Below are 25,270 nucleotides of genomic sequence, written 5' to 3' on the forward strand. Positions count from 1 at the left end.
GTCAGGTAGCCATATAGATACTCATACAGAAAAGAAATATTTACATTGCCCGGCATACAACAGAAAAATTATATCCGTCTCTTCAGTGATAGGCTTCTCTAACGCTCAGCCAAATCAATGGTTAGCCACGCACAATCATACAACTCATCATTCTCTATGTAGTAATGTAGTTTCATTCAAAATTACAATTTTACAGACGAGACGTTTCTGAAGATACCTTGCCCCAATCTATACTCACATCCTTGTCCATTAAAATGGTTAAATAAGTTAATATGTCACATGATAAACCTCTTATGTGTGTACAGATGTTGTTTACAAATTTATTTATTCTGTTATTTTCTCGTAGCTATCCGTAAGACTAATGCAGATATTTACTAACGCTCAGCTAAATCCCATGGATTGAGATGCACTATCACCGAATTTAGATTTTCTTCAAATAGACTTAAAACAACCTCATGCACAATTTTAAGTCTACATGTCAGTTTTTTTTCGAAATATCGATATCGTGCGTACATATAGATAGATAGAGAGACAAAGATACGGACATACATAAATTCAAATTTCCTGCCCCTAAAAATTTCGAGTCACTAGATTCACTATCGTTTGGGCAATATATTCAACAAATGCCTTGCTAATCGATGTAATCGGTGTTCTAAAGAAACACAATAAAATAATAGTAAGCTGCGAACAAGGCCTTCAAACAATAAGAATGTACATTTCATGTGTGGCTGTCATCTTGAATTATCAAACTGAACACCCTTTATCAGCTGAAAGTTAATTTTTACAACACTGATGGTATACCTACTCTGTATTGTTTAGCAAGTTAATAAACTCCTAATTTTGTTAATATTTAGAAACTCCACCATCTTGAAACTTGAAAGAATACAATAAAAATAGTTATTACCATATATAGATGTTTCTAAAAATATAGACTTGGTTTGATTGTAATTAGTTCGATATTGTTAATGAAAACACATTTAATTGTAATGATGTAATATTATCGTAACCCCCGTATACACTATGTTATCTTATAATATTCAAATTTTGTATGGTAGCTATCTTGAAACTTTCAGAACTATAAAACAAGGTGCAAGAAAAAATGTTGTTTACAGTTATTAGATATTTCTTACAACAATTTTCAGGTAAGGATGACGTTATTAATATAATCTTTTTATGAAAATGCAACCAGCCGCAATCTTAAGAATTATTATTTCATTTTCAGACATAATCACTCCTTATGCAACTACTACCGCTGCGACGTGTCAAATTTAGTCTAAATCCGGCAGATATTAAAATAAATTAAAAAGCACCGTATTTATGTTAACTTATTAATACATGACAATAAATAGACGGTCTTCTTTTAAAAATGTAGTTTGCACAATATCATGAAAGCCTAGAGTATATCAATAATACGTAAGAATAACACGAGAATTCAAAAACACTTTATTGTTTTGTTCTACAATATGTAATAATAGAGAAATTATAATTATTTCTCCAATCATTGAAAGAACGCAATCTTGAAACTAAAATATCGAAAAATGTAGTTCGCGCAATATCATGAAAGCCTAGGGTACATCAATAATACGTAAGGATAAACATCATTGTAAATGGCACATGAAGTTTAAAACACTTTTTTGTTATACGTTATCTAATTATAGAGTTATAAATTATTTCTCCAATCGTTGATCAGTTACAACCTTCAAATGGAAATATCATTGATTGCGCAACAGTAAAAGTGTTTAAATTTACACAATATTTATAAAACGTGTGTTATTTTGGCTAAATGTTGTAAATAGTGCAGATAATAATTTTGTACGTATACCAACGTCCGCCATTTTGCAGCTTTTTATTGATTGAGACTAGCTAACTAATGCGTCCAAGTTACAGTCAAGGACTATCTCTGTCTCGAGTTTAATCTGATATACATATATATATATATATATATATATATATATATATATATATATATATATATATATATATATATATATATATATCATTCATAGGTAGGTAGAGTGAAAATTCCTAACTTCCGGATGTGTTTTACTCTTCAATAGACATACATCGGTGCTAGATCTCCTCACTGTACGTCAAACTACTTGAGATAATGTATGTACAAACTAACTTAAACATACATGAACAAATAGAAGACATGAACTTTTTAAACTGTCTCGATTTACTAATAATAATTCCGATTAGTTTAATTCCCTAAAAGGATACATTTATACCTATATAGCGGCCCGCTGCCTTTGTACCCTCTATATTCGTTTTTCAAAAGAATGACTATCTATAAACCTGATATATGTTCGCTATGTCATTCTATTTTCTTGGTTCAGTCTAGAAATTATATCAATCTAACCATTATCGGATCCCTCATCGTTTAAAAATGGACGCGATGTACTATCGACGATTTTCTGTAATAAAACATTGCATTTTTTGTCAATTGTATTGCTTTATGATTCCACTTGTTTTAGTCACGGAAAAAGTTGTTGATCAATCATGTTTATGCCCAGTCCTTCCTCTTTTGTTCTTTTAATTACTTTAAATTTAATGTGCCTTCCTACAATGATTAGTGAAACCAAATTAAGTACCATACGTGTACACATTAACAATTTTATTCAATAAGTAAAATCCGGAATGAATTGATTGGTTTGGAATCGCAAAAGTTGCAATCTACAATTTACTAGATACATTATTTGTCATCACTACTCGTATATACATCACACGACAGCTGATGTTTATTCATGGGAATACAAAGTAGTGTGACAATGCCTTTGACTTTATCAGCTGTCAAAAATATCGTATATTTTTATGGTAAATTAATTTTAGAAATGATAACAGGATTTCGGACATTTGCCATCCATCATTTCAGATCTTTGTCATATGTTACTAAAAGGTATAACACAACTTTTCGAGGATTTGAATCCATCCTCTTCGTCAGAAGGTTGGGGGGTAAGGATTAATACATACAAAGTAAAGAACTGAAAAAAGAAAAGAAGGGAAATAAAAGGTTTCAAACATACCCAAAAGCTGTTTGAAGTTCAGTCCAGGCGTTGTCACTGCACAGATTGCAAGTCCCGAGCACAAGTCTCGAGTACGACAATAACAATCACACATCACACCACCACTGGCGAAAGTAGGATACTAACAACAAAATCGTTGTCGGCTCTTTCTTCAACACCGCGTTGTGTCATCTGATATGTTTGAAACCTTTTCTTCCCCTTCTTTTCTTCTTTCTGTTCTTTATTTTTGTATATATTAATCCTTCACCTGGCGAAGGGGATAGATTTCAATCCTTGAAACGTTGTGTTATACCTGTTTGAAACATATAACGATGGGAAATGTCCAAAATCCTGTTATCCTTTCAAACATATCATCGTCAATAACAAACTTTAACCAAAGAAATACATTTTCTTTATATTATTTTTAAAAGTATTTGTCAGTGGATTTTTGGAACAAAATATGCCTATGTGTGATTTCTATTATCTAAGTAATGTATATGTCACACTTTTTCCAAATCCTCCAACTAGGTACAAACATACAGATATCTTCACCAATTTTCGCAATTGTAATACTGATAGGATATAATATATGAAAACGAACTAACAATTAAAGTTTGAGAATCAAGAAGCAATGTTCACGAGCTATCTGGTGAAGAAGACGAAAGGAAGACAAACCTTTACTATGAAGAAGAGAGTTCAATCATCCTGTCAGAAGAAGCTTGAAATTAAAAAAGACGCGAGGAACAAATGGACTTGTGCTTTTAGAAATAGTTGAATAAATTAAATTAAACAAAGATTTCATATACGTTGTATACCCAACCTCGCTTTGCTTAACATTAATATTACGTAACGTCGTTTGAACTTGTTCATTTTATGGATGAACATTTAGGATAAATATTGAGCGAGGGAATCACGGTCGTGATCAATGTTATCCATTGTAGCTCAAGAGAGCGAACATACAGTAGTTGGTAGATCACGGAAGCGGTGCATCGTAACATCATCTAGAAAGTCTACACCGACATCGAACTGATTTGGATGCTTTTGCGTGATCCCGTAGGATGCTTTACTATTTGTCCCTTCAGGCAACTTGCTTGGTCACTGAATATTATCCCATTGGGGTTTGAGTGAAAATAAAGAAACCGCTGATCTTTGCTGTTAAACAATTAACAACGAAAAAACGCATTGGGAATTATCCTATTCTGGAAGTACATGTAACTGACATTTGCTGATTTGCCTAAAATTTTCATTTGGTTACCGCTGACATTTGTGTCTCTACTGCACCCACAAGTTAATTGGGCTTTATTCTAACAAAAAGAAAACAAACTTCTCCTTTTTACTGTATGCATTCTATCAAACGTCGTTGATGACTTCCTTCCTTGTGGGGTTGACATGCAAAAATATTTTCATCACGACACCTCCCCACTTTGTGAAGCCCCGTCCGCGTCTTGTTTCTGGAACAAATAAGATCCGCACATCCAAGGTATATTAAACAGGTAGACAATGGATGAAAAAGAGATTTAGGTTGATACAAATTTTATTTTTACAAATTTATATGGTATGGTAATTAAGGTGTTTGTAACAATAAGTAAACTGCTGTAATCACAAGTTCTTTGCTGAACCAATCGTAAGTTCTCTATTTAAAAGTTATATTCTCTGTCTTTTGATTTTTTTTGGTAGAAGCAAACAGTTTAAAACAACCTTGGCGGAAAAGTTATCAATTTACTAGCGAAGGGTTATAATACAAATGCATTAGTATAAACAATTATTATCATCGTGAGAATCCATTAGCAAGTTGTATCTCAAAGGTCTATACTGAGACTTGTTATTTTTAACTTATGTGAATAACCTTCCACATAGCACAATTGTTTATATACTATACTATTTCAAACGAAACCATACCAACAGGTAGAAATGACAATATGACGGAGAATGAAAATGTTTTACAAGGAAATTCTTCGCACCATCAAGGATTCTCTAAATATTTTAATTTGTGCTGCGTGCGAATGGGAATATCGTGCATTCAACTTGAGATCATGTCTCATTGACCATTTATTTATTTGTCATCACGAGCTGCGAATTTATCATCCAATAAGCTTTGTATGCATTAATTGTTTTCAATAATTGTAAGTTTCATTTGAAAGTGTAAGTTTTATTCGTGTTTAATTCATGACTGCTAATTGTAATGTTTAGTTTGTTTTTGTGAAGCTAAAGTCAAAAGAAACAACTCGATAAATACGCCACAGTCACCAAACATACACAGGTATAACAAAGCCTAATAAGAGTGCATACGATTGAGGAATATTCTGCCTCTATAATCAGCATCTGGTTGTTGGAGCACTGACCGCCACCCACTTTGCTTCAGTCCAGAGTGTGATGTTATTGGAGCACTGATCGCCACCCGCTTTGCTTAAGTCCAGAGTGTGATGTTGTTGAAGCACTGACCGCCACTCGCTTTGCTTAAGTCCAGAGTGTGATGTTGTTGGAGCACTGACCGCCACTTGCTTTGCTTAAGTCCAGAGTGTGATGTTGTTGGAGCACTGACCGCCACTTGCTTTGCTTCAGTCCAGAGTGTGATGTTGTTGAAGCACTGACCGCCACTCGCTTTGCTTAAGTCCAGAGTGTGATGTTGTTGGAGCACTGACCGCCACCCGCTTTGCTTAAGTCCAGAGTGTGATGTTGTTGGAGCACTGACCGCCACCCGCTTTGCTTAAGTCCAGAGTGTGATGTTGTTGAAGCACTGACCGCCACTCGCTTTGCTTAAGTCCAGAGTGTGATGTTGTTGGAGCACTGACCGCCACTCGCTTTACTTCAGTCCAGAGTGTGATGTGATTGGAGCACTGACCGCCACCCGCTTTTCTTCAGTCCAGAGTGTGATGTTGTTGGAGCACTGACCGCCACCCGCTTTTCTTAAGTCCAGAGTGTGATGTTGTTGAAGCACTGACCGCCACCCGCTTTGCTTAAGTCCAGAGTGTGATGTTGTTGAAGCACTGACCGCCACTCGCTTTGCTTAAGTCCAGAGTGTGATGTTGTTGAAGCACTGACCGCCACCCGCTTTGCTTAAGTCCAGAGTGTGATGTTGTTGAAGCACTGACCGCCACTCGCTTTGCTTAAAGTCCAGAGTGTGATGTTGTTGGAGCACTGACCGCCACCCGCTTTACTTCAGTCCAGAGTGTGATGTGATTGGAGCACTGACCGCCACTCGCTTTGCTTAAGTCCAGAGTGTGATGTTGTTGGAGCACTGACCGCCACCCGCTTTTCTTCAGTCCAGAGTGTGATGTTGTTGGAGCACTGACCACACCCGCTTTGCTTAAGTCCAGAGTGTGATGTTGTTGGAGCACTGACCGCCACCCGCTTTTCTTCAGTCCAGAGTGTGATGTTGTTGGAGCACTGACCGCCACTCGCTTTGCTTAAGTCCAGAGTGTGATGTGATTGGAGCACTGATCGCCACCCGCTTTGCTTAAGTCCAGAGTGTGATATTGTTGAAGCACTGACCGCCACTCGCTTTGCTTAAGTCCAGAGTGTGATGTTGTTGGAGCACTGACCGCCACCCGCTTTACTTCAGTCCAGAGTGTGATGTTGATTGGAGCACTGACCGCCACCCGCTTTTCTTCAGTCCAGAGTGTGATGTTGGAGCACTGACCGCCACTCGCTTTTCTTCAGTCCAGAGTGTGATGTTGTTGGAGCACTGACCGCCACCCGCTTTACTTCAGTCCAGAGTGTGATGTTGTTGGAGCACTGACCGCCACCCGCTTTTCTTCAGTCCAGAGTGTGATGTTGTTGGAGCACTGACCGCCACTCGCTTTGCTTAAGTCCAGAGTGTGATGTTGTTGGAGCACTGACCGCCACCCGCTTTTCTTCAGTCCAGAGTGTGATGTGATTTGAGCACTGACCGCCACTCGCTTTGCTTAAGTCCAGAGTGTGATGTTGTTGGAGCACTGACCGCCACTCGCTTTTCTTCAGTCCAGAGTGTTATGTTGTTGGAGCACTGACCGCCACCCGCTTTTCTTCAGTCCAGAGTGTGATGTTGTTGGAGCACTGACCACACCCGCTTTGCTTCAGTCCAGAGTGTGATGTTGTTGGAGCACTGACCGCCACCCTCTTTGCTTAAGTCCAGAGTGTGATGATGTTGTTGAAGCACTGACCGCCACTCGCTTTGCTTAAGTCCGGAGTGTGATGTTGTTGGAGCACTGACCGCCACCCGCTTTACTTCAGTCCAGAGTGTGATGTGATTGGAGCACTGACCGCCACCCGCTTTTCTTCAGTCCAGAGTGTGATGTTGTTGGAGCACTGACCGCCACTCGCTTTGCTTAAGTCCAGAGTGTGATGTTGTTGGAGCACTGACCGCCACCAGCTTTACTTCAGTCCAGAGTGTGATGTGATTGGAGCACTGACCGCCACTCGCTTTGCTTAAGTCCCGAGTGTGATGTTGTTGGAGCACTGACCGCCACCCGCTTTTCTTCAGTCCAGAGTGTGATGTTGTTGGAGCACTGACCACAGCTTAAGTCCAGAGTGTGATGTTGTTGAAGCACTGACCGCCACTCGCTTTGCTTAAGTCCAGAGTGTGATGTTGTTGAAGCACTGACCGCCACCCGCTTTTCTTAAGTCCAGAGTGTGATGTTGTTGAAGCACTGACCGCCACTCGCTTTGCTTAAGTCCAGAGTGTGATGTTGTTGGAGCACTGACCGCCACCCGCTTTACTTCAGTCCAGAGTGTGATGTGATTGGAGCACTGACCGCCACTCGCTTTGCTTAAGTCCAGAGTGTGATGTTGTTGGAGCACTGACCGCCACCCGCTTTTCTTCAGTCCAGAGTGTGATGTGTTGGAGCACTGACCACACCCGCTTTGCTTAAGTCCAGAGTGTGATGTTGTTGGAGCACTGACCGCCACCCGCTTTTCTTCAGTCCAGAGTGTGATGTTGTTGAAGCACTGACCGCCACCCGCTTTTCTTAAGTCCAGAGTGTGATGTTGTTGAAGCACTGACCGCCACTCGCTTTGCTTAAGTCCAGAGTGTGATGTTGTTGGAGCACTGACCGCCACCCGCTTTACTTCAGTCCAGAGTGTGATGTGATTGGAGCACTGACCGCCACTCGCTTTGCTTAAGTCCAGAGTGTGATGTTGTTGAAGCACTGACCGCCACTCGCTTTGCTTAAGTCCAGAGTGTGATGTTGTTGGAGCACTGACCGCCACCCGCTTTACTTCAGTCCAGAGTGTGATGTGATTGGAGCACTGACCGCCACTCGCTTAGCTTAAGTCTAGAGTGTGATGTTGTTGGAGCACTGACCACCACCCGCTTTGCTTCAGTCCAGAGTGTGATGTTGTTGGAGCACTGACCGCCACCCTCTTTGCTTAAGTCCAGAGTGTGATTCGCTATTCATAAATACCAGAGGTTGCATTCGGCGTTTTGTGGCCTGTGTAAAATCGAAATATCTTCATGTGTCTATTATGTGTTGTATTATATATGCTGTGGTCTTTGGTAAACACGGCACTTGACGCATCAACGCACATAATATAAAGGCTAGGTACTTTCATCTAGAGGGCTCACCTTATTATTTGGTACTCACAACAAAGCAATGCTGATGCTAAACGATCACATTCGCCTTCTAAATTCGTTGTTTCCAAATGAGTATAAATCTGATCTCGTGAGAATAAAAAGTAGTTGATGAGACATGTTCTTTACTTGTTCTGACGTGACACTGAAGGTAACGCAGTACAGACTGGGCGAATTCCCTTTGACAAATTGTGCCTTTAAACATACTACGGGACAGATTTATACCACTTCCTTACCAACTTTGTATGTAAAACCCGTTCTTAATAAGAAAACTGATTCATTTTTCTGACGCTTCGTCTAATAATCCAATGTCCTATTTATAACTAGCTAAGACCGTTACGGGTACGTTACTCAAATATTACATTATTTGAGGGCTTGGAAATGGTGCTTGGATGTATGTAACAAGAAAAATTTAAAGCCAGATTTACTTAATAATCGTGTTATAACTAATCATAAAATTTAAATTATTAAGTCAAATTATTTTTGAAAACATGCGTACCTATTTCCGGGATCTACAATGAACTAGTAGTGAACACTTGCCCAGTTGTACTAAAAATTTAAAAGCGAAACAATTTAAATCAGGCGTTTCGGTAAAAAATCAAATGTCCTATTTCTAGCTCCCTAAAGCTGTTATGAGTCTTCTCTACTCAAATATATATTATTTGATTGCTTGAACATAGTACTTAACATATAGAAGTATATAACAGATATGTAACATGTGTATTTAACAAGAAGAATTTAAATTCAACTTTACTTGACAATCGTGTTATAATTAATTGTTAAAACTTAAATGCTTAAGTCAAATTATTTTTGAAAAAAATGCATATCAATTTCATGGATGTTTTCGTACAATAGATTAGTAGTGAACACGTCTCCAATTGTACGAACAATTTAACTGGGCAAGGTAGTTTATTATCCATTGCTCGTTTCGCCCTCAAGTATAAAAGGATGAGGTAGCCTATTCCACAACATTGTAAGTAATATTAACGCGATATAGGGTCTGGGAGACACACCCCCCGAGCGGCGGTCGATACCCGACATGCGCTCTAGCGGAGCAACGCAGCACTAGCGACCAAGGGAACGGGACTTTCGGCCAGCGTCGCTTTTGTATCTTTGACCTTTCGGTGTAATTTTGTACTTTTCTAATTGGCTAACAATGTCGGCTAGGAGGTGTTGGTTCTCGACGGTAACGAGAAATACGTCGAATCCATTGTCGAATTCGAGGTAACGAGAATTATCCTAGCTAATTTGTAAAAGAATATTTCTGCTAGTCCGGTCGGTAGGAGTCAATATGTGAGAAGTTGTTAGTGTTCGGTCTCGGGATGAGCTTCGACGTTCTACTGAGAACTTTGTGTTTCGTGCAGTGATGGTGTAGTGTTGCAAATGCTAGGAGGACCGAAACTAGAATTGTTCAGGACCATGGTGCAATATGATGGGATACAACCAGGGGTACAACAAACTATTTACCCAGGTAACTACCGAGTTCTTTCCGCTTTTTAGTTAATCGTCGTAGTTAGTGCAATGGGTATATTTGGCGGTAGGTGAATGTTGAGGTTAGCTCCAAGTGGAATATCATCTGCTATTTGAAGGTAAACATTGCTCCCCACCCCGGGATACGACGCCATTTTCACAGATGCCAACCTAACCTGATAACGTTACTGGATTATTATTACGTTTCCAAGGGCTTCCTTGATGGTGGCTGACGTTTCTCGTAATATATGACTCTCGGATAATACATACAACATGTATTTTACTTTAAATAGTCTTAGTATGGTTTATTTCAGAAGGAATTTGTAAGATCGAAGTCTGCGTAGGCGTTTGTGTTTGATGGAGTCAAAACAAAGACTAACTATGAATGAAAAATATGTTTTATGTAAGCGATTTCATTAACTTAAAATTTATCCTACCGCATACATCTCATAATCATAATAAACTTTGACAGTTTTAAATCCTCCATCATCCTTAAAAACTGCATCTCCACAAAATCACGCTGTTAATGGTTTAACGTTACTCTAGTAACCTCAGTTATGGTACTGACATTAGTCGATAACCAAGAACAGTTTTAACAAATGTAGACCTAACATGGAAAGTTAAAATTGTTAGCTTTATTTTAAGCCATTCTTCAACACATGACTGTAGCATTGAATAAAACAGATAACGAAATTTTTGAAAATCCTATATTTTTTAAGTTGGCTTTTTGGAAATAACTCCAGATTTTGTCAATTAAAGCCCAACTGAATATTTTATAGAGCAGCATGTATAAAGGCGTGTCTATGAAAATAATGCAATTTCTAATATATTTTTTATATATCCGTGGTACAGCAACTACAAGAAAAGTTTCCTCAACACAACGGTAAATAATAATATCACTCAATATTTTCAATTAATAGTCTACTTAAATCCCTCCATATAAAGCTCGTTTTTTATTTGTGCAGACAAAACAGAATATTGTTTAATTGGTAACTATTTTTACTAATGCCTGGAATTCTAGTGGTATGACTAATTTAATATTTAAATATTAATGAAGACCATTGTGTTGATATAATGAAAAAAGTAGAGCTTCAACATAAAAGTATAAAAATTGAGCCAGAAACTGCATAAATAATTAGATTGTCGGAGAAACTTATATCGCTGTAAAATATTAAAAAGAATACGTTTGAATAACCTTGTGTAAGAGACGAGAACCTACACTAGAGCTGAAATCCTTTGGCTGCCTTTTGATTAAGACTATACTAAAGCAGAAAGTCACGGAGAAGAATGTTGGCATGAGCAGATGTTTAAGAATATTTGGAAACGATATTTTATACCTTACATCAGCATTACGTCTATTTATTTATAGAATTTACATTTACATTTAGTCAGAAATAACTCTAATATTATTAGATTTTGTATAACGTAATAACTGTTTACTAACGTCATATCAAGAGGATTATCCCGATTCAGCGATAGACAGTACATGGAATAATAAATCTAAAGAAGATTGTGCATTATTATTCATCTATGCCTGATTTGGAGACGTCCACTTGAACTGAGTGTAGCAAACCGCTGTGCCTTATAATATTGACATATTGATTAATTCAGGAGTACGGTTTATTGATTCGTGACTAATAGACTTTATTGGCTTATTGGTGGCTAAAGACAAGTCAGCAAAATGGGGGGTTTAACAATGAATCCTCATCCTAACTTCCTATAACGATTGGAGTACCACAAGGTAGTTTCTTGGGTCGTGTTTTATTCAACACGCTACAGATCTTCCCAGATGCATTCATCATGATAGTGCGTATGTGTACATGTAAATTACTGATAGCTTTGTTTCCAGAACTTGCTCGTTTAATATTGCAAGAATATTCGAAAACACTGAGAGTAGCATCGTGCGGTCTATTGAAGATGACTACTACTTACTCTGTTACTCTTCAAATTTCAAGCAGACAAGTAGACGTTGCACTGAAAACGAATCTATAGAAGTGAATGTTAACACTCGTGGAGTGATAGTTGACAATGGTCTCTACTTACCATGTAATTTAGGTCTTCCAGGAGGGTCTAAAACGTTTATGAACTGTTAAGTAAGGTACAGGTACATTTAAAAAAGCAGTTTGTGCAAACGTTGGTATATCTCTATTTTATTCCATCCACAAGGTACCAAAATCTCAGAAGACATTAATAGCGTTCAAAAAACGCTATTTTTTAGTCTAAGAAAATAATATCATGTTCGCCTCTCATGACGCTGTCCATCCGATTCCACTACAAGCCTCCTAAAGGAGTCCTTGTTATTTTTGTATAATAGAAACTTTCTTAAAAAGACGTTGTTTTACGTTATTAGAGACAAAATTTAGTTTGCCAAGATACAGTTTCAGAAGATCTAAATTACATTCCAGATCACACAAATCTACGTAAATATATATCACAAACGATCCAAGACAGCAACAGACAATACTCGATTAAATAGACGTGGATCTTGTATGACGGCTGATTATAATCTATGAAATACTTTGTATTAGTCCTAAGAACGATATATAATCGGTACTGGACATTTTTACAATAGGTTATTCATAAATAACAAATGAGTTATAACCGTTATGAGTAAGTTTAGATATAATTTAGTTTTGCTCCATCTCGAATTTCATCTTGGATGACTTTTGAAGTGCTAGATCCAGATTAATCTATGATCTAATTGTTTGATCTGGTAAAGTACTCGTGTTTTCGTCGACGATGTACTTTTAATGTATGACGTAAGAGTTAGATCATGATCTTGATTTCGGTTCAGACGGTCCCTAGTTAACTTTTATCCATAGCCTTTATAGAAGCAACATATGTACGTCATTGGTTCTAATTTTACACGCATATCTTGGCATCGTTGAGCACGACTTGAGTAGTTTCGAGAAACTGTGACTGATGACTTACCATGTATTCGAACACAAAGTACTTTCATAGTTCCTTAGATTTTCCTGCAATTTCTATTCATCTGATTACGCCTATACTTCCACTAGAGTAGCCTTCACGAAAATAGTCCGATGATGGACAATCGCCTAAGCCGGTTGCCAGTTTTACGTGTAACTCAACATCTCTTTTCAATAAACAAACATCTGTTGACACGTAAACCATATACGTGCATATGATTGCATTAATCTGTTTTGCAAGTAATATGTACGAGTATATCAAACATACATTATGTGACCGTAACCACGTCATAGCAGAAACAGCTGATAGCAGCGACATGGCAACACCGCCTCATAACAAATTTCATTGTACTATTTTCGTGTGGGTTGCAGTAGAGATAGTCGACGCCGGAGAAATTATATGATCAATCTAATTCTTCCCTTTGTAAGGAAACCTGTGTGCCTATGGTTATAGTAGAAATTCGCCAATAATACATAGTTTGAATAAAAATTACTTGTGTCGTCGGAACTATAAACCGCATCTTTCACCTGCCAGACTAGTATGCTAAACATCATACCAGACAGCAGTTCCTATTTTCCATACATTATTTTGTATTTGTCTGTGCTTTTCAAATTTTAGTTTAGTTATATACTTAAGATATGAAAGAGCCAAATGAAAATAATTTATGGCCATAGTTCCTGAGCCATCAGACACAATGTCGGTAAAAAGATGTTCATATATTTAAAACTAAAGATTAGGGAGAATAAGGACGGTTAGAAGACCCTATGTATACTTACCTCTGATGTAAAAAAATAGAAGTAGCATTTGAGCCAGCATGGACAAAAATACTTCAAATTTTTTTCCAATTATAACACTATCAGAACCTAGCCTTAGACTATATATTATCAATTATAACCCTTAAGCCTTATATATATATATATATATATATATATATATATATATATATATATATATATATATCTTAAATGATTCAGTGGAAATTTAGGTGTCGAAATACAGATAATTGTCATTACACTTTTATTCATTTCGACCTTGGTTTTATTTTTATCTAAGTGCATAGATAACAGATTTGAGGTTTTGATAATTCCTGCTATATTCCTTGTTTACAATACAAAACTGTGTTTTTTAATATTACAATGATTCGTGAAATATTCTCTTACTAAGTGATATATTTGACTAAATTACCCTTGAACAAGTGATAACAGACTTATCTTATCACATACTGCTTTATCTACCAATTGTCTTATCAACAGTCAAGATAAGGTTGAAGTTATCGGAGAATGTCATTGCTCTTATCTCATGGGTCAACGCTTTTATGCCACTGGCAAACCTGCCGGATTCGGAAGCACAGGATTGCTTAAAAATTTTCATAGACTTGTTATGTTTTCTAGCCAATGGTTCATATTTGTTTAATTTATACATTTTTCAAAAAGTTTGAACGATTTTAATGGCTGAACTGCTTTATTTCAAGTTCGTAATAACTGTAAGTAATTATACATTTGTATTATAGGTGTAGGTTTGCTCTATAACTACACATTAAATCATTGTTTGATCAATACTACTTCCACAACAGGTAATCTACGAGTGTATACATAGTGTTAACATAAGGTTGCTTTTCTTTGTAAATTTTATATATAACAATCATATATAAAATGGCAATTCAATGAATCCTGCGTTAATTTAGTTTGTCCTTACGGATGCATATTTTTAGTAAATCTGATTTATTAACCAAAAAGCTGTTACATTTTAGAGCATCCAAAATTTTAATCACATGAGAATGACATAAAACTTTACATTTTATCATTTTAAAAATTAAAAAAGATTATATTTTCGCTCTTATTTACTTATATTTAGATAAGAATAACAAATAAAGTGCACTTTTATTAGTTAACAGTATATGTATAGCAGTGTAATAAGGCAAACACGGTTACGTAATGATAGTTTACAGAATGTTTCATACCTTATTGTATCATATTTGTATCTGCCTATTTTTATTCCGTATAGATTAACATTTTGAAAATTCCCTTAATCGGGTCTGTAATACATTTTTCTGGAGTGTGAGGAATTTTTGTTTGAATATTACACAACCAATTCTATTTTCCAATTTGTAATTTGATCATAAAATAATACACATTATTAGGCATTGTGCTAAATAAATAATCTTAATATGACAGCCAACTAATTGCAAATTAAAATTCGTGTTAGAGAAGATAAGGTTATTATTTTCATACATTTATTACCAGCTGTTTCTTTTTTCATGAAATGATTCACTGCTACAAACATAAGCAATAACTTAACAAAATAGGCGTGTTAATTATATATACGGTTATTAACAAATGCCATAGTTATTTGGAAATCTGTAATACTCAGTGTTGTTTTCTATTTATATTCTCATACCAACAAAGTTTGTTTTATTTCGAATAAACCTGGCGGACTTTGGTCGGTTGTTACTTTATTCCCTGTTACCCACATAAACACAAAATTTCTGGAGTTCCCTACTATCTCAATATTGGAACGAAGAGCGAATGAGAGTGTCAGAGTACTGACACTTAAGCCCATAATATATACTCATGATCTAGAGGACTTTACAAGCCGCCAGCAAACATTTCTTGAGTTCCTCCTGTCCAATATTGGAACTAAGAGCACATGAGAGTGTTAGAGTACTAACTATTAAGCCCATATATACTCATGACCTAGAGGACTTTACAAGCCGCCAGCAAAATTTCTGGAGTTTTTTACTATACCACAATTGGAACTAAGAGCGCATGAGAGTGTCAGAGTACTAACATTTAAGCTCATATACACCCATGACCTAGAGGACATTGCAAACCGCAGAGAAATTTCTGGAGTTCCCTTTGCTCTCAATATTTTGAAACTATAGGCACATATGAGTTAAGAGCGCAGTATATATGTTTAATACGATTTTGTTCCTACTTTAACCTAATAAGCTGGAACTTATACAACGTAGGTAAGTTATAACAGTTGTTATGTATCTATGAAAACAACCATTATCTAGATTAGTACTAAAATGTTGTTGAAAGCACACTTTGGTAGTTTAAAGTGGTCAATTTTGACTTAAAACCATAAAAATATTTCTACACTACTCTAGGTTTACACAATAACTACTAGAGACTACGTTTTAGTAGTTCTCCGCGCGCATTTCCGACTGCAATAATCATTTCCGCATTCATCATTCTGCGACCTAGTTTACCTCTGCTGTTTAACTCCTTGTTTTTTTCCTACTTTTTATTACTCTTTGTCTGCTTACCATACAGCTAACCACTCTTAACTGCAAAAGAGAAAATTCCTACAAAAGAAATTCAAAGCACTCAGAAAAATATTCCAGTTTGTATGTATTTATTTACCCACTTCATACGTGATGCACATTGGACATTTCTACCTTTTTGTGGAATATTTCACCAAACAGTATTATTTTATAATATATTATTTTGCTTTCCTCGGGTATGTTATAGAATGTTTAATCTGAAGCCACTCAAATGCTAGTTTAAAGAAATTTTATAACATACACAGTACTGCAATATTTGACATACGTAATAATTTTTTATTTTATTTACCGTGTATTTTTATCTAAGAACTTGTCTCTATTCAAAGCCTTGAAACTGTATTTAAAAAGTTAATACGCCTTAGTGATCGCTGGCCTAGGATTAAACAAGTTTTAACTTTTGAAGAAAACTGATTAGAATAGTAGTATATACATTTATTTTAAAGGCTGAATAAAAAGCCACGATCCCCCTTTCTATCTTTTTCTCAAGTATATATAAGAATATATCCTTTGGGTAGTGGTGCAATGTTGGAAGGAAGTTTCATTTGATTGGACATTATTGTATCCCTCAAAATGTGGGATTTTGGGGTAACTAAAAAATTTCAAATGTACACCCCTTTCAATTGACCCCTCATTTTGAAGAGTATTAACAAACTTAAGGAATGATAAACACCAGAGATCTCTATCTCTTTACCATCCAAAACTATAGCCAGTGTTACCAGAACAAAAGTTTTAATAACTCACTACGTTAGTAAGTCAAATCATACATTGAAACTGAAGCCTCCCACTATTTGGGGGTGAGACAAGCATAAGGTGAGCTCCTTTCACACGTTTTGAAAAGTCTGAAATGGTATTTGGTTACACGCCTCAACAATCGTATTTCTTAAAACTTTTAAATTTTCTGGAATTTAGTATTTCCACTTCCTCACAAAATCTTTTTCGGTAAGCCGAGGTACCACAGACCGGCGAGAAACGTCACTAAGGCTATTGATCTGATTGATTGCTGTGGATCTTCAATAAATTGACCTATTGATTTGATTCGTTTAAATAATACATACCGAAATATCGTTCCACTCAACCTAAATTCGCAATGTGATAGCAATGATTATGTAGAAAAATAAAATTTTTCCATTTCAAGATTCGTTGTAGGGATATAACAGGTTGTTAATTAAGGTTTGATATGCCTGGATATTTTCCAAACGGCTTGAGTTAGCGATGTGAAATCTTCATCGTACCTAATTGTAACCCCTATCTTGTGACATGTCATTTGAAAGGTAAATTCAAAAGAACACAATGCCATGAACAAAACATCTATACGACGATCCTATACATCTAAGGAAAACAACCCTTACATCTAAGGGTGTACATAAGTCCTGATACGCCTTGATATACTCCAAACGGATTGAGATATCAATGTAAAACCTTCACCAGACTTATTAAATTATTTTTTTGGATTCGGTAACACACATTTCAAAGGGGGATAGAAGGGGGTAACTTTAAAATGTCATACTGCAACCCTTGTGACATGTTATTGTAAAGGTCTATTCAATGAAAACACTACGGCATGTACAACACATCTCTACGACGACTCTAGCTAACGTTATGGACAAAAAATCCCTTACATTGTAATGCCATCTGGAAAAAGACACCTCTTACCAAAACTATGTACACCAGAATCATTAGATACTACGTAAAGAAATAAGCTGGCTCCTCAAGGTCTTACTAAAATATATCACGCATGCATTTGGTGCGCAAGACATTGGCATTGTCCCTACATACTATTATTTGCGTTATTTCCCTTAGTCCTGTCAATGAAGAACTTCTATATCCATAAGGACATATTTATTTACTAACGGAAACGCCAGTTTACAAAAGAATTGTATCAATAAGAACCCATAAGACATCGGGAAATCCCACCGGTATGGTAATCCCAATAATGTATACTTCATTTTTTTACATTTTATCACCATAATTTTCATTACCTTTTGACAACCAAAATCAACAAAAAATGGTAAAGGTCAATGTAGTTCAACAAGTGTGAGACGTCAAATTACGCTTCACTGAATAATCAGTGTTTTGAATATACAGACAGGTACAAGAATTTATTTCTGGAGCCGTTCCTTGCACACCTGTACCTGTTCCATTGAGTCAGCCAGTTATTCCAAGTAGATCGTAAAATTCTGAATTACCTGTGTGCAAACAACACATTAATAACGACAGATCAAAGAGCTACAATACACGGGTTGGGTTGCTATACGAGCGTGCGCGGCCTAAAAATACTTCAGACTCCAGCGGTACAAAGGCTACAGAGGGATTTGACCCTGGAGGGATTCAGTGTGGTGCTCGGGTCCGTGGTACAAGGATCAGCGGAAGTGTTCCAGATTCTTGTTGTTTCCAGGACAGTGTCGGTTCTAGGCTTACAAAATACGGTGGAACTAGTTTGATGGTTTCCAATTCTTCATTCACGTATACCGTTGCAAACCCACTAATTGGTAATTGGTACCTAATCTTTTTTGAAATTTGTTATAATTGTTTTTAATACATTTATGAGATGCATTAAAAAATAATTATAAAAAATTCCAAATTTTCGTTATAACCATCGACTTGAAAATGGCGTTTAATAGACTTTATAACGATATGAAAGCGAAGAATTAGAAAACTTGTTCGTTTCTACTTTGTGCTATCGGTTCCTGCTTTCAAAATTCCATACACAGTTCAGGCAAACGTTCAGTTCTCTTTACTTTTGTTGTTCCAGCATAAAACATCTTGTTCTGGATTTCCTAGATTAATTTTTGAGACTTCTGGGACAAAGATCTCTTTCAGTCTTTGACCTCAGTCCGAAGTTACTTATCAACAAGTGTAGGGTAAATGATTTAAACTTTGTATGTACTACGCTCATGTGTCCCATAAACTCGGTGATTATGTCCCTGGAAGATGTTTGGAGTCTCCTCAGCAGACATGAACACATCGACAGCCACATGCGTGATCTCCTGGAATGTGTGCCGCAGGAATTCGACCCCGAGGTAAAACAGCTTACTGCACTCTAGTTTAAAAACTATAATTAAAAACAATTGTGCTACATCAATTCCTAAAAGTGTAAAACCATTACAATGTGGCAATCTTCAACTTCATACATGAATTTTTACTAGTTTCGATTGTCATAACCAATGTAGATATTTTAATTATAAACCACTTTGGGTGAATGTGAAGTATAAACTAAGTTATGTGTAGGGAAGATAGAATGCAGGATCATGTTTGCTTATTGTTTTGCAACTTACTAAGTTCGGTTCCTTCTTACAATGTGTCACTAGATAATTCGTTATTGACACGTGGTTAGTTTTGGTCAAATGTGTCTTATGAAGTAATTAGTTTTTTATATTTTGTGGTGACGGGCACGATAATTATGAATTATAATTTATTACTAGATTACAGCTGTAGAAAATCAATAGCTTATAAAATTCGTTTTTATGCACCATGTTTGGGTATGGATAGTTTCTTTTTAGTATTTTTATTTTCGGCTGTTGAATTTCAATGTTTCATATTCTAACGTTGAACATAGTTAATAATATCAGCGAGACCTGAGTTGTATCATCAAGGTTCAGTTGTTTTAGGTTTAAAACTTCTTTTGATTTTTTTGTAGGCATTTCTAATTTTTGTCTGGTATTTACATCCTTTTAGATGATTTTACTACATACTTTCAAGAATGCATTTGTGTATAACGAATACATCTTCAAAATCTCAAAAGCGTTTCACCAGGCAAAAGAACCTGTTTTCCCCATTCTATATAGTTTTGGTATGTTAAATCTAAGTAATACACTTCAATTCTTTAATTCTAAAAACTGTTTTCTTTTTTTGCTTAGCTGTGAAACGATTTGCACCACAATTTCCGTCAAATTAATGTCACTTCGGCCATTCTTTGCCCTTAATTAATACTAGTTATGGACATAGGGCCGTACACTATTATACGTCTAGTTTTTGTAGTTTCAGAACAGTCAGTTCCAGACTAACGATAGACGATGCCAGTTTGGAAATGATTTATCACGATTTAGCAGTGTGACTAGCTTGATGATTTCCAATTCTTGTTTAATGTAAAGTTTTTCCAAACCTATTCCACATAAGAATTTATATGTGAATATATTAACTTGAATATGTTTTTTTAAGATCATTGTGTTTTTTAATATTTTTAATACATCAATAAATTTACAAATCTCTTTACACTAACTTCTGTACAAAACTGCAGAGAACATATCTTATTCACGTTAAGTTTTAGTCCAGGTTTGGATTTCTAAGGTTTACATTTACTTCCTTGCTGAAAGAATCTCAGCTCCGCCTTAACATGATCAAACCATCTTAGGGTGACAAAGTGACACGTTCTCCCTTTTTACCAGCGACCAAATTTAGTCACTGTTTGATGTACAAATAACAATTACCACGATGAGGAGAGTGACACAAAACTTCCCTTCCATGTCATTCTCACAGCGACTTTCTAGTCTACAACCGTGATAAATACTTTGCTAATTTAGGACTACATTATGAATTTGTGTATCTTTATCCTTCGTGATTGGCACTAATTTACCTAAATAGGAATAAATATCTTAGGAATTCTTTTTCGTCAATCCAAAATCAGTAAAACAGCTATCTTGCTATACTTGTATGGAGGGAGTACGCATATATTTTGCAAAGCGGTTTGGTAAAGACGGATCAATTTAGGTTTTGTATCCAATTTTATTTAACTAATCGGTGTAGAACCAAACTACTACCCCCATATATTTAATTCTAAATTTAAGGAATATTTTATAGCAAACGGGCGAAGCCGATACAGTTTACATTGATTTTGGCCGTGAGCAGAATTATTGATAGAATAAATTGGCCAACTGTTACCGGAATTTGGTGTAGTAGTAACTAAATTTTGCATTCTCTGTTTGTAAATATTGAAAATTAAAAGTAGATTTTTTAAGACTATCCAATTGATATTTGTAGGCGTTAAATAATAATGGAATTTGTGGCAATTTTTATTAATAGTAATGTGTTTGGAACTTCGAACCGAGTTTATATTAAATTGATGAAATGAATTGAAAGTACATTGAACAAAAGTTTTATAGGTGGATTTTCTTTTAGAGAACTTGAATATTAAAGCATAGTATCTTGCTGTGTCATGCTCAGTATCTTGTAAACTCGCACAAGGCGTTACCCCATAGCATCTTGGTGTATCTTGCCCAGTATCTTGTGAAGTCCTACAAAGGCGTCATCCCATACCATCTCACCGTATATTGCCACGCAGTTTGTAAAGTACCACAAGGGTATCGTCCCATAGCACCTCGCTGTATCGTGGCCAGTATCTTTTGAAGTCCCACAAAGGTGTCATCCCATAATAGTATCTTACTGCATCATACTCGGAAGCTTATATACTCCCAAAAGTGCCTCGTTGGGAATCTTTTAGTCCTATAGCGTGATTTTCGTAGGGATTCATGAGATAAATAATGATGTTAGGAAGAAATGCCCATCTCCGCACCACAGAGTTTATTGTTCCAAATCAGGAAACTAGATGCTTCAGGAAGAAGAGTGACATAATGGAATACCTCCATTGCGATGGAGTGATTACAATAAATTTTGAGATAAATTGCATATTTATCATATTGGGAGGAATCATAGTCCTCGTTACCCATCCCGTCTCGCTGCCCCGTGACCGAAGTTTGGGACCTTCAAAAGAACCAACTATGGCAACATTTACATAACTGTTTGTGATATCAGAGGTATTTGAAGAATGCATGACACTTCAAAAAAGGACTAAATCCACCCACACTTCGTGGTTAAATACAACCCGTTGAGAAGGTCGAGCTAAAAACCCAAAACCTTAGTCTGAAGTAGCACACTCAGTCGCTGCAATCTGAGATCCAAACAAGGTCTGCTATTCTCAGAACCCTCATTGTTGTCGAAGTTTAACGAATGGTGACGCTGCTAGGACTATTTTTGACACTATTGTAGCCACGGCCGTATTCCCGCGGTATGGAGTACATCACGTTATGTTGAGCGCGTGCCAAGCTCGGTTAGTTATATTGGAATGTGGTTTACTTCCTGTTCTATTTGGCGTGAGATAATACAAACAGAAGGGTGGAAGTTTATTGTTTTCGTAAATTGTGACTTAGATCAGAAATAGTAATCGGTTCCATTGCTTCTGTTCTTCTTCTAGTTCGGTTTCAAACAGTTTCTAAACTTTGGGATATAGTAAATTTCTTCATCGTAAAGAACGTTTGTTCTGGCGTTTCCTGTTTTCGAAAATTATTAATGATTTAGTCTTATGAAGAGTCTCAGACATCGAAGATGGAGTAGGTAGTGTAACTACAAATTTGGATGCCTTTTGTTACAGATTAAAATTTGGAATATTTATAGTGTAATTCCTTGCACATTCTCAATGAATTATATATGAATTATATTATATGAATTATATGAAGTATATAATCACTGTAATCTGTGGTTTTCTCATTTAGTAGGTCGTTTAACATATAAAATGTATTACTTACCTGTGTGTAATTCTTTCTTATCGTTGCGGAAATTCAGTGGGATTCTTTTTCTTGTAGGCTATATATAAATACGAAAGTTTGTAAAGACAAATTCAATCACACAAAACTCGGTGTGTAGGTTTGGAATGTGTATTTTTTAGATGTCAGAAAAGAATATAGGAATATTTTAATTTCAAAATACTATAACTTACAAATACTCCTTAAGGAATTTAATGAAAATTTTTTTGTAGTAAAGATAAGATAGGTAATATTTTTGACAGCTGATCGAGTTGCCACCAAGTGTTTCAGTCTGTATTTTGTATGATTAAAATATCAGCGGTCGTAGTCTAATGCAGATGATATAGTTAGTAACTAATTTATTATATAGTAACTATATATATATATATATATATATATATATATATTTATAGTTACTATATAATAAATTAGTTACAAAGTACATATATATATATATATATATATATATAAATATGTATATATATACAAAGTACATATAATTATATATATAAATATGTATATATATATATATATATATATATATATATATATACAAAGTACACATATATATATATATATACAGTACATATACTGTATATATATATATATATATATATATATATAATTTGTAACAATTTATAACCCAAAGCTATGAGTACCTTAACTGAAGACAAGAAAACCCAATTTTTATATCGTTACATTTAGTTACCATAGGCAACAGTATTTGGGTTCACGGAAATACTTCTAAATAGGGTATGTGAGATTTTACAGTATAATCAAATATGGCTGAAGGGAATTAAGAATTGTTTTAATAAAAATTTTAAAGTATCCCAGAGCTATATTTATTAATACAACATGTCATATTTTGAAGTCATATTTCAGAATAATTACATTTTATTTTATAATACGATATTTCTTGAGTAATTATTCATATGCGTACTGAGAAATACATATACATATATTCGGTACTTTTTGTTTGCGCAACAAAATTGCGCATAATGACTATTTTAAATATTATAATTTCTAATGGAGAATTGAAAACATTTCCGTTTTTTATGTATTTAGGGAAGGTGCTTTAGGGATGTATCTAAGTTAGCAAAAACTACATTGACCATCACCGTAGGGTAGAGGTAAGGATGGGAGAATTTAATCTCTAAACAGGAAAGCTAAATAAAAAGTTGCAAAAGGCTTGATTCAGTTTTCGACTAAAAATATTTACTTAAACTCATAAAACACCAATAGTGTGGAAAGTCTTCCTTTAGAATAAAATTAAAAAAGTTAGGTTTTCCAAACCATTTAACTATTACGGAACTAAAGTCACAGAAAAGGTTTAATACACTAAGGCCAATCGTATTTCATAATTAAAATAAAAGAATCACACAAGTTAAATATACTAATTTAACCATTCGGTATATTTCGGGTGGAACCTATTTTTACCATGCTTTTTGTTGATACACGATCTTGTGTTGCATTAGTTCCCCGCAAGGTTTACTGGTTCACTGTAAACAATAACACTCGGGACAAGATGGTTCTGTGGTTGGAGAACAATTGATGACTCTACGAACAAACCAACTGAAGGGGAGATGGTCCACATGCTGCCAAGGTTATGTGGGAAAGCCAATGCCTTACCCGAAAATCGAAAACTTGGTCTATATCCTCGAACTGGAAATGGTCATTATAATGTCAATCTGACACGCACGTGTTTTGACAGTTCATATAGTACATAAATCAACACTGATACTACTATTTATAAACCACTTCAAACTGAAAGAATTGCTGATTTTAGTAGTGAAATTTGTTTTGCTATATTGGCAACAGTGATGTCACAGTGACGTCATAAATCTTGCCAGATATCGTCTTCGTCTAGCCATTTTGTAAATTAGTGCTATGTCATGGGTATGGTTTATAGTGTTGGGTTATAGCTGGTTATAGATTTTAGGTTATACTATGCTATATTTTGGAAACATTTAATGTAAGAGTTATATTTTTTGTACATTTTTCAAAATAATCGAACCATAGTAACAAATTGTTTACAACTTTGCTGTATTTCATAGTTTGAACATTAAATACGTACATACTGTAGTACGAGATATATAATTGCAAGCCTGTCCGTATGGGCAATTACCGCACCCCACTTCCCCTCTTACCTGGCGGCGTTGCCACATCGTCATATCAGCTGATTCTCAGAATATTACAACGCGACGATATTTCGCTTCGTTCCGGTTGGTGTGCGATTACTATGCAAGCCTTTATTTTATTATTCATTTAGCTCACGATTAAATTTAAATCGTGAAAGTAAAGGATTCATGAATATCTAAGAGAAGTAAAGTTAAGCAGTAACGATTACTCGATTGTTGAATTCAATCGATTATCCAATTATTAGTTATTCCCTCCGTTACAGTTGGCAACGCCGCGTCACAACCCAGGCTTGCATTCATATGTCTCGTACTATAAAAAAAAGTAAAATTTTGGATTCGTATACATCATATGATTACAACTAGACAACTCTTATCATTATATG

At 35.5% G+C, this 25,270-nt stretch overlaps 1 protein-coding gene across 10 annotated transcripts in view; it reads left to right on the top strand.

Moving 5' to 3' along the window:
* Positions 1-25,270, top strand: part of LOC124364667 (voltage-dependent L-type calcium channel subunit beta-2) — a 403,127-nt gene that overhangs the window by 295,796 nt on the left and 82,061 nt on the right. For 2 of the 10 annotated variants that reach the window (XM_046820325.1, XM_046820322.1), the window contains exon 1: positions 9,608-10,021. The exons of 6 other annotated variants lie outside the window; for them this stretch is intronic. Coding sequence is in view for 3 of the 4 variants with exons in the window: in XM_046820322.1 (XP_046676278.1) it covers positions 9,980-10,021 (42 nt within the window). In the remaining variant the exon portion in view is untranslated. Of the gene's footprint in view, positions 1-9,606; positions 10,022-14,285; positions 14,432-25,270 lie in introns of those variants that run through there. 2 more of the 10 variants (XM_046820326.1, XM_046820323.1) reach the window with 2 other exon arrangements.

This window comes from Homalodisca vitripennis, chromosome 6, assembly GCF_021130785.1.
Source record: "Homalodisca vitripennis isolate AUS2020 chromosome 6, UT_GWSS_2.1, whole genome shotgun sequence".
Taxonomy (NCBI): domain Eukaryota; kingdom Metazoa; phylum Arthropoda; class Insecta; order Hemiptera; family Cicadellidae; genus Homalodisca; species Homalodisca vitripennis.